Genomic DNA, 12,992 nt, shown 5'->3' on the forward strand with positions numbered 1-12,992 from the left:
ACTAAGTGTGGTCTTGCTTCTTCTCCTTGCTCTTGATCATTTCATGGGGTAATGCCCTGTCAAAGGCTAGTAGAAAGAAGATAGTCCCTCATTAAAATGAAAGGGCAAAGAGCTGGGTGAACCAAACATAGGCTGCATGGCAACGCTTGGAGAAAATAAATCTGTGCAAATGCTACCATGGGATTATTCAACAGTGCATTAACATAATAGAATTGGTTATGTGAAGTATAGATGCATCACTATCTGCAGTACTTTAATCATGCTTGACCTATAATACTCATTTCAGGACAAGTGATAAAAGAAAAAATTTAGCCCAGCAAAAAGCAGAAGCCCAGAAGAGACTTTATGGTCAAGGCTCAATGAAAAGGCTGTCACCAGTGTCATCAGACTGGGAGAAACAACGCCGCTCCCTGGAAAGGAGGAGAGAGGAACTGGTATTTAAAACAAATCAGAAAATTGAGGAAAATTCAGTTTCTGTCATTTCACAAGAAATGTGTTGTATTGCTTCTTAAATGTTCTTGATTTCTAGAAAGAGAGACTTGCTCAAGTACGCAGGCAGATCTCCAAAGAACAACATGAAAACAGACACATGGGAAATTACAGGTAACTATGATTCTGTCTTTTCTGTCCAAAACAGCTCACAGGTGCCCCTTCACAGTAGGAATTCACTGTGCCTAAATCCTGTTTGTGCAAAGATTGATGACGGATGATAAAATTCATCAGTATAACTTAGAAGTGGTATCAGCTAATTTAGGAGTCAGTTTGCGTAGGTTTTAGCCTTAATGGTATGAGAGGCAGTGTTTTCTGACCTGATTGCAAACTTTATTTCAGGAAACTTTGGGGTTGCTGGGCAGTTGGTTGGAAAATCCTTGAGCAGATGATAAGTAGTGGCAAGACAGTCTTTCTTAAAAGAGAGCTCGCTTGCCGTGGTTGCTCATCCCCTGGGATACACAACTACAGTGGAGTGTTGGATGTTGTCTGAAGTGCACCTTGTTAGTTCAAATAGGGTACTAAAATGTACCCTAGTTGAAAGACTGCTGTAGTGGCCTTTCAACTCCCTCCTCTCACTGGACACCGAATAAAACTGCGAGCTGGGGATGAGGAGACGAAACGGAGAGGAGCAGAGAAGGGGAGAGGAGTGGATTTGTATTGTATTTGTAGTTATTTATTTTTGCTGTGATTGAGGGGTGGAGGCGGATAGCGATGGTTGAATTGGGAGTAGCCACGGTGGGTTGCTGTTACCATTGGCACCACTGTATTTTGACTTATGAAGGGAGGTATGTGGAGGGCAGTGGATATGAAGGAGGAGGCTGGAGTGAAGCTAGGGATCCCAGTACTTGGGGGTCGAGGGACGTATGGCGGTGGGACGTGAGGTGGGACTGGAAGGTTGCGGAGACGCTGTAGAGCTTGGTGTCCTTCCAACCTACGTCCCATCCCAGTGCCTCTCTCCGACACTGGTGTTGTGCAATGCCAGGTCCATTAATAATAAGACCAGAACACTGCAGGACTTTTTTTGTGGCAGAAGACATGGACCTGGCGTACGTGACCGAGACCTGGGTAAGGGAGGGCGAGACAGTCGCCTTGGGAGAACTGGTTCCACCAGGTTTCTCGGTCCTTCACCAGTCCTGGACAGATGGCCGGGGGCGGGGGGAGGAGCGGTGGCAATACTCATTTGAGAGTCTTTCTCTTTCAGGACATTCCCCGCACCAAAGATCGCTGGCATGGATTGTGTTGGCCTGGTGTGAGATGCAGAGGAGAGTTTGGCTATCTACTTGGTGTATCGACCGCCTAGCATGCCAGTAGCTACCCTGTCAAGCTTGTTAGAGGCGGTATCGGGGTGGGCCTTGGAACATCCTAGACTGTTAATCTTGGGTGATTTCAATGCCCATGTTGATGATCCCACCTCTTCTCAGGCTACGGACCTGGTGTTGTCCATGGCAGCACTGGGACTCTCCCAGTTTGTTTCTGCTCCTACACATCAAGTGAGCCACACACTTGATTTGATCTTTGGGGTGGGGGTTCAGGTGAACATAGATGCCACTACAGTGGTGCTATGGTCGGACCACCGTGTCCTGAAGGCTCGTCTGGGAGTGCCAGCCCCCTCCTGCATAGGCAGCAAGCTGATTTATGCTTGCCTACAGAGACTCATGGATCCAATTGGTTTCCAGAATGCTTTGCGGGATCCAGTGCCCCCTGGCGGCTCGTTGAGTGACTTGGTGGGAGACTGGCAGGACCGTCTCTCGAAAGCCATTGACGAGATCGCTCCCCGTTGCCCTCTCCATCCTTGAGTCAGATGGGCCTCCTGGAATATGGAGGAGCTACGTCTGATGAAGCGGGAACTGAGACGGCGAGAGCGTGTGTGGCGACGGACCCGTGGAGAAGAGGCAAGATCATCTTATAGAGCATTTATGAAGGCCTATGAGGTGGCTGTGAAGGCAACGAAGAGGGAATACTTGGCTGTCTCCATAGCACCTGCAAGCTCATGCCCGGCAAAATTGTTTCAGGTTGTTCGGTCCTTGGTCTCCCTCTTTCAGGGAGACTGCCAAAATAGAAATCTGGCTGTTAGCTGTGAGGCTTTTGGGAGCTTTTTTGCAGATAAAATCTTGTCTCTCTGCCACAATCTGCCAGCCACGGTTGAGACTAAGGGAACTGGAGGCCCCTTGGCCGTCTTCTGGTTCAACCTTAGATCACTTAAGTCTGGTCTCCTGGGATGAGGTGGACAGGATCCTGTGGCTGGTTAGGCTCACCACGTGCTCCCTGGACCCCTGCCCATTGTGGCTGGTGAAAGCCAGTGCCGATGGGTTGGGGGCCCAACTGGAGGATATTATTAATACATCATTAAGCTCTGGGGTTTTTCCCGGACATCCTGTTGAGAGCCTTGGAGGCAGTATCTGATTGGGTGAAGCAGAGCAGACTGAAGCTGAACCCTTCGAAGATGGAGGTCCTGTATTTGAGCCATGGGCTGCAGGATACGGGGATTTGTCTTCTGGCCTTTGAGAAGGCCCCGTTGGTGCCTGTCTCGTCAGTCAGGAGTCTTGGCGTGATCCTGGATTCCTCCTTATCTATGGAGGTTCAGGTCACATCTGCGGCCCGGACTGCTTTTTTCCAACTACGGCAGGCTAGCAACTTGCCCCCTATCTTTCAGACCAGGACCTAACCACAGGGATCCATGCAACGGTTACCTCTAGGCTAGATTACTGTAACTCCCTCTATGCAGGGCTACCCTTGGGTCTGACCTGGAAACGACAGCGGGTCCAGAATGCTGCTGCTCGGGTCCTGATGGATGTTCCATTCAGGTCACATATTACACCAGTTTTGCAGCAGCTTCACTGGTTTCCCGTGGAGTTCCGGGTCCGTTACAAGGTGTTGGTGTTGACCTTTAAATCCCTAAACGGACTGGGACCAGCATACCTGAGGGACCGTCTCTTCCCGTATGTACCCCGGAGTGCCCTTCGTTCAGCAGATAAGAACTTGCTGGTGATCCCTGACCCCAGGGAGGCTTGTTTGGCCTCAACCAGGGCCAGGGCTTTTTTGGTCCTGGCCCCAACCTGGTGGAACTCTCCGTCTGAAGACACTCCGGCTCGCCAAGATCTGATATCATTTTGGTGGGCCTGCAAGACGGAGATGTTCCACTGGGCATATGGCTGAGGCCAGTATTAGGACCATCATTGAGCCTCCTGTCGCCTTCTCCTATCCAATGACATCCCATCCGTCCAAGTGTCTCCCTCTTCATATTTGAGGGCAGAAATGTGCAATAGGCCATCAGATTTATGATTTATGATATAATTTTAATTGTATTTGTATAATTATGTATTTTATGAATGTTGTACGCCATCCTGAGCCTGCTTGTGGGGATGGCAGGCTAAATACCAAATAAATTAAAGTAAAGTAAAAGTAAAATGCCCAACTAACAGAGCTAGTACTCTGTGTGAACTGGCAGTACACCCTGAAATATGTAGAGAATCCTTTACAATACATTGGCATTCTATGATAGATGCACATGAGTTCCATAGCAGATTAGTATTAACATTTATTTGTGTATACAGATCACCACTGTACATATTAAGTTTTGTTGTAAGCAAGAGAAAGGCATATCCCTGTCCTAGAGCTTGAAATCAATTGCTCTGGCCTCTCCAGCTGTACACAGACTGTGCTGTACCAGTCATTTGGACTGGGGACCTCAAAAACAATTAGACATGAGCACTGGTAATCTATCACTGGGTGCTCAAGCTTAGTCGAATGTTCTAGAGATGGTTCTGGACTGACAGCTACTTTAAAAAGATAGTAGTGGGGTAGCAAGGGTGATTTATGTTCCCCATTTCTTAAACCAATTTTTATACTTCTGAATTATGAATACAGTATTTTGTTAATGTTTCGTGCCTCATGCACACCTGAAGGTGACATTTCAGTGAGTATTCAAAGACTAAATCTTAATTCCACATTTTGTCTGCATAGTTGGCACTCTCCCACACTTGGCCCAGTTAAAAAGTGCACATGCTTGTGCACGCAAACATTTCATTTAACTAGAATAAGTGAGTTTGCTGTACGTTTTATACATTATGATGAAGATTAGACAAATATGCTACGCAAAAACTTTGTGGTTTATTTTTTTCCCTGTAATGTTCCTAATTTGGCAAGTTAACATGAGTTGCATTTGAACATGAGCATAGACTTCTAAGAAAATCTCATGTGCCATTCCCGTTGACATGAAAGCAGAAATAGCAGTCAGCTCTCCTCTTGTATGACTCCAGTTTATTTCTTTGTCGAGGTGATGCCCTTTGTTAGATTGAAAGCCGTGTTTATATTTCATGGTTTTTTTCTCTCTCCGCTTAAAAAAAATGTAGACGAATTTATCCTCCTGATGATAAGATGCTACTTGAAAAATATGAAGGTTTGTTAGCCACTGCCTTTCAAACATTCCTTGCTGGGAGAGCAGCTTCGCTTCAGCGGGAGATGAACAACCCTCTGAAAAAGATGAAGGTATCAGTGGATGAAACTATTGACATCAAGTTTGTTTCTTCAGTTCTGTGACATTATGCAGTTTTTTAATAAAAACATTGTGGAATTTTTCTTGATTCACCCTGCGGTGTTAAAAGGCTAGAGTGTGAGTTAAGGTTGAATTCAGGGTTGCTTGCATTCAGTCTTCCTTACTCTAGTGTGACCCTTATGTAACTAAACTGGGAATTCTGTTGGCTAAGGGCTATCTTGACGTGTGTCATCTGACTAACAAGTTTACTAATGGCTCCTATATTGCTGTGTGAAGATGCAGACTCAGTGAGTTCCAGTAGACTAAGCTACTGGTAAACAAGAGAAAACTTTCAACTGGTAGCATTTTCGTAAATGTTTTTCTTTTCTATCTCATTTGCATGGAATCCCATGCAATAGTACTTTGATTAGTGTAATGTTGCCTGCAAAGTTTAGGATTAAGGGTAGTTGGTAGAGAATGATGCACGCTGAAGGAGAAAGCATTTTCTTACAATTAGGTTTATGTTAACTAATTAGGCTCTTGAAGGTTGGAATGGACATGTAGCCCCTGGTGAGAAGCAGAATGCTGTGTTTATATTACTGTAACTTTCCATTCATTTTTCTTTTGCTTTAATCCTTTTTACTTACTTTTTCAGGAAGAAGACATCTTGGATCTTCTTGAACAGTGTGAACTAGATGATGAAAAGCTAATGGGAAAGTCTGCTAGGCCACGTGGGCCAAAGGTATTTCGCAGACTGATTTTGGCACCTTGTTGCTATTAAAAAAAATTAAAACTGGGTACAAGTAGAATTTGGGTATTCAGCAGGACAGCTATGTAGAAATGCAGATGACAAGGGATGTGGCTTTTGATGGGACTGGGAGGAAAATGTACTGCCCTGGTAAAGTAACGTTAATGGAGCAGTATTATTTCATCTGTCTTTCACTTCAGCCTGAAGACTGCTAGCTATCTATTCCAGTTTGGATTTTTGGAGGTTCTGAACTGGCCAGTTATGACCTCTAGATGGCATGTTACACTTAAAATAGATAAGATACAGTTACTATAATGTACTTTTAGGTACTGAACATCCGTAGAATGCGAAAATAAAGTACGTAGGCACATGAAAAAAACATGGGACAAGTAGGGAAATAACATTTAACAAAGTTCTGAAAAGTTAGATTTCTCTTTATTGAATACTTTAGGGGTCTTCTTCCCCAATTCTGAGTGTGTGACTGCAGAACAAAGTTCAAACAATGGGACAATTAGGGGTCCAGCACAGGATTAGGGAGGGACACGATGCCTATTTATCTATGTGCTACATTTTTTAATCCCATCCTCCTTCTAAAGAGCCCAGGGTGGCATTTATTGTCTCTCTGTCCTCTATTTTATTCTCACAACAGCCTTGTGAGATATGGGAGGCTGAGAGAGCATGACTGGCCCAAGGTTACCCAGTGAACTTTTTGGCAGGTAGGGATTTGAACCAGGATCCTCATGATCTTAGTCTGAGACTGTAGCCACAACACCACCCTGTTTCTCTGCCTTTACCTTTCAAGGGCTTCCCTATTAGGGAGCTTTTGGTGCAGTTTTAGAATAATCAGAGAATTAACCCATAAAGAACTGTATTCCAGAAGACCTGATGGGTACTACTTGGAGCACACGCTGCACCAGTAATTCATGAACTGTTCCTGTCCTGTTCATTGTTGCATTATATCCTCCAGCTACACATGGCTAGGAAGACAAGCTGTCTGCTATATGTTAAGCAACTTATTTTCCACTTACGAATCATTGGAGTGCAGGCATATAAAAACATAACCTATCTGTTGGTAAAAAGATTAACAATATTGTTAGGCAAGGGTGGGGGTGGCTGTAGTCTAGCAATAAATGGTATGTTCCAAGAGAATTGTTCGCACTGATGTTCTGCTTTGTGTCTGCTTTTAGGGAGGGTGAAAAGACAATTATCTGACTTGCCTATTGTTCCTGTGGCTGTTTTTTGTCTCAGTCTCTTGCTTTTCGTTTCCTTGCACTGTGAAAGATAAATGACCCCTGCTCTGTCTAATGTCCCACGGGCATATGGGATTAGAATGAGACATAGCAGGGCCAAGTCCTGTTCCTGTTGCATAGGGCTTAATCCCTGTGTGTGTGTGTGTGTGTGTGTGTGTGTGTATATTTAGATCTCTTTCTAAACTTGTAGTATTTTGTGTTATACCTATTACAGAATATAATTTTAAAGAGCAGGATATGGCTGAAACCATTAAAAGGTGTGTGGTTTTTAAAAAAGATATGTATACAATACATTTATTTCAAGATAGATGGAGAGGACTTCCACTATTTTTCCCCACCATGAGGATATCCACCTATATTTTAGAGGTCAGAGGGAGAGAAAGAAGGAATGAGTAACTTGACTTTCATATGCTTTCATCCAAGCTTATGTCCCCAGTGACCTCATACTTTGGTTTCTGTCAGTTCTCCATAGTTGTTCCTCAGTGTGTACAACCTAGTTCTCCAGAATTTAAGAGGGTTAATGTAAAGAGCATCTTCAATATCGGGTATATTCATTCATACCCACTGGGCTGGGTGGAGTGTTCCTTCAGCACTGAAACACTCAATCTAACCCAGGGTAGTCAGGCACATCAAAACCACATGCACTAAGAATTAATGTTATCACACAGGTGGCGGAGGAAGAGATTTTAATATGATTTTTGTTGTTGTTGTAGCCCCTCTATTCAATGCCAGAGAGTGCTCAGTTTGTAAAGAAGCCGATGAATGACAGTAGTGGCAGTAGCTGTGAAAGCAGTAGTGATGTTTCTGAATGGGAAGAGGAAGGTGAAAAAGATCAGAATGAGAAGAGAGAGAAAAAAATTGCATATGATCTCGAAGAGAAGAATTTAATAGAGCGATCCAGTAAGTTAAATAAATACCCCATTATTGAAATGTAAAGCATAAAAATATTTTACAGCTGTGCCTCTGACTGCTGGATGCCAAAAGGCTGCTTTTGACTTTGAATCATTTAAATTTTGAATTTTGTAATACAAAACAATACAAATATTAGCATGTTAGGACTTGTGTAGGTTGTAGTCAATGGAACAATATCATAACTTTTAATTGAGAATGCATAACAAGCAATATATTGCAAAATGGCTTTAAAAATATATATGTATAATTTGAGCTTTGAAAAATTAAAATATATAGGGGTCAAATTTGGAGGATTTAACTGGTCTTATGCCCATGTTGAGCATATATTCAAAAACTGGGAACCAGGTTTCTAGAAAACTAGATTGATAAGAATCCGTGTGAGTAACTTGGTCATTGATCTTGTCCATGAAATAATGATCCCAGATTTTGGTATACCGCATAGAGATAGATCAGGATGGGTAGCCATGTCAGTCTGTCAGTAGCAGTGGAAAAGAGCAAGAGACCAGTAGCACTTATAAGACTCACAAAATTAGTGGTAGGGTATGAGCTTTTGTGAGCCACAGCTTCTGAAAAAGTGCTACTGGACTCTTGCTCTTTTCCACCGCATAGAGATAGTCAGAGGCTTTGGGTCTTTCCAAACATCAGCAATAGACTGTGAATCATTTTCTGTTCAAATGTGGAACTGAGGTAGGTATAAGACAAGGTGTTTGAATTGCCCTACAGATAGTCCATTTTTCTGAATTCTTTTCCAGTTCTATAACTGAAAGGTACTCCAAATGTAATCAATCTTAAAATAGCCAACTGGTATTCTTTATGCATAATCCACATAATATGGTAGCTGAATGGGTAGTGGTGCCACAAAGAGTTCAGCATTTACGATTTTTTTCCTCGTGGAAGAAAAGCACCTGCTATTCTTTCCTCATCTCATTCTTTTTATATCCCACATCCCTGTGGAAGAGCCTGACACACTTTAATATATTCACTTTGCTCATAGTGGGAGATTATACTTGGGGAAACAAGTTCAAATATATACAGTCCCTCACATACATTCTTAGGCAGTACAGTCCCTTGCTCCTTTTCTGAACATCTGAATCAGGCTACCTTCTGTGAAGTATGTTTTTGCTGTTTACTTAGAACTAGTAAAATGTCCGTTGTTGAGATGGGAAATGGCTGTTGAGGAGTCATCTTGTCTATTACAAAATCAAAAAGAGTCCAGTAGCACCTTTAAGACTAACCAATTTTATTGTAGCATAAGCTTTCGAGAACCACAGTTCTCTTCGTCAGATGCATGGAGGGCAGAAAGAAACTGGTCAAATATAGAGGAGGAGAGGGGAGGGGAGGAGGAGAGGAGGGATGTAAACAACTCCTTTGATCTGGAGATGCAAACAGCTCCTTTTGATGTGGGGATCAGTTTGCTTGTGTAAAGGTTCAAAGGAGTTTGCCGTGTTAGTCTGTAGTAGCAAAATCAAAAAGAGTCCAGTAGCACCTTTAAGACTAACCAATTTTATTGTAGCATAAGCTTTCGAGAACCACAGTTCTCTTCGTCAGATGCATGGAGGGCAGAAAGAAACTGGTCAAATATAGAGGAGGAGAGGGGAGGGGAGGAGGAGAGGAGGGATGTAAACAACTCCTTTGATCTGGAGATGCAAACAGCTCCTTTTGATGTGGGGATCAGTTTGCTTGTGTAAAGGTTCAAAGGAGTTTGCCGTGTTAGTCTGTAGTAGCAAAATCAAAAAGAGTCCAGCAGCACCTCCAAGATCAACCAATTCCACTGCAGCACAAGCCTTCGATAACCACAGCCCTCCCTGCCAGATGCATCTGACAAAGAGAACTGTGGTCCTCGAAAGCCCATGTCAGGTGCCACTGGACTCTCCCTGACCCTGACGTGGGCTTTCAAGGACCACAGTTCTCTTTGTCAGATGCATCTGGCGGGGAGGGCTGTGGTTATTGAAGGCTTGTGCTGCAGTGGAATTGTATGGTCTTGGAGGTGCTGCTGGACTCTTTTTGATTTTGCTACTACAGACTAACACGGCAAACTCCTTTGAACCTTTACACAAGCAAACTGATCCCCACATCAAAAGGAGCTGTTTGCATCTCCATATCAAAGGAGTTGTTTACATCCCTCCTCTCCTCCTCCCCTCCCCTCTCCTCCTCTATATTTGACCAGTTTCTTTCTGCCCTCCATGCATCTGACGAAGAGAACTGTGGTTCTCGAAAGCTTATGCTACAGTAAAATTGGTTAGTCTTAAAGGTGCTACTGAACTCTCTTTGATTTTGCTACTACAGACTAACACGGCTAACTCCTCTGGATCTTGTCTATTACAGCATCCTTGCTGGGGGTGGGCTGCTCTGTGTTTGTTCTCTGTAAACAGATACTGATTCATTTATAGGACTTCTTCAGCTGATAGGCTTTGGCATTAAGTATGGAGAATGTGGATAATTTTGCTTCCATGATATTTGTCCCCCACTGTTGCATTTTACTCTTTCTTGTACATGACAGTTGCAGCTACTCTGAATAATTTAGTCCATTCTAAACCAAGTTCTACAAACTGTTTGGCTTGGGATAAACCATCTTGTGATTCCCAGAGACCTCAGTTTCTTGTTTCTTTCCTTCATGCTAATTTCTAAGACAGGTTCTTAGAAGCTTGGTGGGTTAGTATTAGAGGCAGCCTGACAGGTAAGTGGTGAAGGATATCATAGAATGATACTTGATCTGCCTGGTTCTTCTTCATCAATGTTGCCATCTTGAGTGTTGCTGAAGGCATGCAAGCTGTCAGATCAGTGTTGGGAAGACCAGAGATCCAAACAGAATAGTTATGTAGGTAGAAGGAAGAGTCCCATTCTGTCCCAAACAGCCAGAGGTTGCCACATCCATCTGTGTATTCAGGAACACATGTAAAATGTGTTTTACAGGGAATCCCTGTAAAATGTGTGGTTTTTGGAGAGCAGGAAGGAAAGAAGTGTGTGCAGTCTACCACACACCACACTGACCAGAGTAGCCAGAATTCCCCTTGAAGTGATAAACATGTGAAGGCCTACTTTATAAGCAGAACAGGTCCAAGTGAAATAGGATGGACGTTTTAGACAATTATATATATTTGAGAAGAAAATTAGCTAGTGCTGGGGAAGTTCTGTGAAAGCTGCTGTGAATGAATGGGAACATTGTTAACCATGTGCTGTATTTGTTTGTAGGCAGAATGCACTGGAAACGGCCCTTAAAAAAAGTTCCCTCTTACATATCTACTGCATCATCAGCCCCCATAAGACGTTCTGTAAGCTGCCCTCGGTCCTTTTCAGCCTTGACTATGCAAATTCAAGCTGCTGAAAACCGCCCATTCTCTGCTAAGCCGATGGTACAGACCTCTCGTCCATCTTCTGTGAGTAGGTCATACTCTTTAAACAGAGGTTCACCTGCAGTCAAAATGTCACACACTGCCAACCTTGGTACTGTACATTCTTCTGTGGTAAGTTAGCAAGTAACATGATGGCATCAATTTTTTAAAAATTGTACACTGTCAAAAAAAAAAAGACTTGAGATGAATACTTGGGCTCTGCTATGCTATTTCCTAATTAACCAAGCTTTAAATTTCCAGTTCTGCATCTAATGAACCTAAACAGTAATTCAGAGGTAAATAATCTTTTGGAATAAAGCTAACAGGTACAATTTAAAGTTACTCAAGTATAGCGTTATATAGCAGGTATACAGCAATATACTGAGGCACAGAAAGTTTTGTTTAATCCAGAAGTACAGCTTGCCAAGGATCAGATAATAGGAATAGGCTTTTATTGTACTTGCATTCTTTCCCCAAGTTAATCAGGTAAGCTAGGTTATGATTGTGGAGAATGGGGTAGGGTTTTTTAAAAAACTGAATTCCTATAACCTTGTCATTCCAAAGAAGCCAATCAAGGACACTTATTTAGTACTACTGCCCTCTAGAGGTGCACAATTTGGTATCCATATACCAAATAAAAACCCAGATATATGTCTAATAGGAGTCAAACAAAAGAATTCCCATCAGATCCGAGGCTGGATTCTGATTGGCTGGATAGAATCCAATTTATTCGTTTTTATCCAGCAAATGTTGACTGTGTGGCTTCTCCAAGCTTCCTCCTCTCTCCTTTTCTTTCCAGGTATGGAGGGGGGAGAGGCGAGATCATCTCCCTCATGTGTAGCTTCTCCCCATGCTCCTGGCTGGCCCCTATCTGCCTTCTGCTTCCTGTCCCCAGCTGGCTTTGCACCACTCTCCTGCTGCAGAGGTTGCCTGCTGCAGAGCTGCTTTGCAGCTTTCTTGCTGCACTGCCTCTGCTGCCTGCTTTTCTCCATGAGGGCTATGGATTCCTGCCTCCATCTCCAAGCTCTAAAAGAGCTCGTCAAGCCTCCAGGCACCTTTTAAAGTCTGTGGCTTGCCTGGGATCCCTCCTGGCACAGTATCCCATTGCCCACTCTGGCTTTACTATGGTTATATCTGGTAGGGTGGGTAGAGGCTTGGTGATGCCACACTAACTTCAGTTAGGAAAGGAATCCTGTGCTTCAGTTTGGATTTTCTGGTTTAACATTGGTTCCCTTACTTCAGTTTGGTTCTGTTGGGCTTCGTTAGTTCAGCTTGCATTGGGACTGGGACTTGCATTCAGACTAGTTTTTGGCCAGAGGTGGTTTTTGCTTAAAGATTTGTTTGCATTGGAAAGCCTTGGAAATGTTTCTCCCATTGGAAACAATAGAGAGAGGCTGGGGGGCAGCTTGTTCAGGAGTCAATAGAATTGGACCCCTGGTTCGTCTTCCTGAAATTTATGTGTGAGATTCTTTAGTGGACTGTGCAAATTTGGTGGAGTTTGCTTGAAAAATGTCCTCCATCACCTCGGGAAAGTTTTTTCCCACTGGGAATAATCGCTGGATCAATTTAGGATTCTCTAATTTTACCAAACCAGATTAGAGAATCTGACCCAGATATCCGGGATACCAAATATTTATGGTATTCCTGATACCTGGATCCGAATTGAACTGCATTTATTTTGGTGCATATTCCTACTACCATCTGGAATTTCAGATTTTCATTGCAACTTTATATTGTTTAGGGGTGTGCATTTGGATATTTCCAAGCCACAATTATACCTGAAA

The 12,992-nt window shown here is 43.2% G+C and overlaps 1 protein-coding gene across 1 annotated transcript in view; it reads left to right on the top strand.

The window, feature by feature from the left end:
* Positions 1–12,992, top strand: part of TTLL7 (tubulin tyrosine ligase like 7) — a 69,223-nt gene that overhangs the window by 19,803 nt on the left and 36,428 nt on the right. Inside the window, exons 10-15 of the mRNA XM_054980523.1 lie at positions 287–434; positions 530–603; positions 4,845–4,980; positions 5,622–5,708; positions 7,678–7,864; positions 11,069–11,340. Coding sequence (XP_054836498.1) covers positions 287–434; positions 530–603; positions 4,845–4,980; positions 5,622–5,708; positions 7,678–7,864; positions 11,069–11,340 — 904 coding nt within the window. The remainder of the gene's footprint in view (positions 1–286; positions 435–529; positions 604–4,844; positions 4,981–5,621; positions 5,709–7,677; positions 7,865–11,068; positions 11,341–12,992) is intronic.

The sequence above is a fragment of the Eublepharis macularius genome, chromosome 5, assembly GCF_028583425.1.
Source record: "Eublepharis macularius isolate TG4126 chromosome 5, MPM_Emac_v1.0, whole genome shotgun sequence".
In the NCBI taxonomy this organism is placed as follows: Eukaryota; Metazoa; Chordata; class Lepidosauria; order Squamata; family Eublepharidae; genus Eublepharis; species Eublepharis macularius.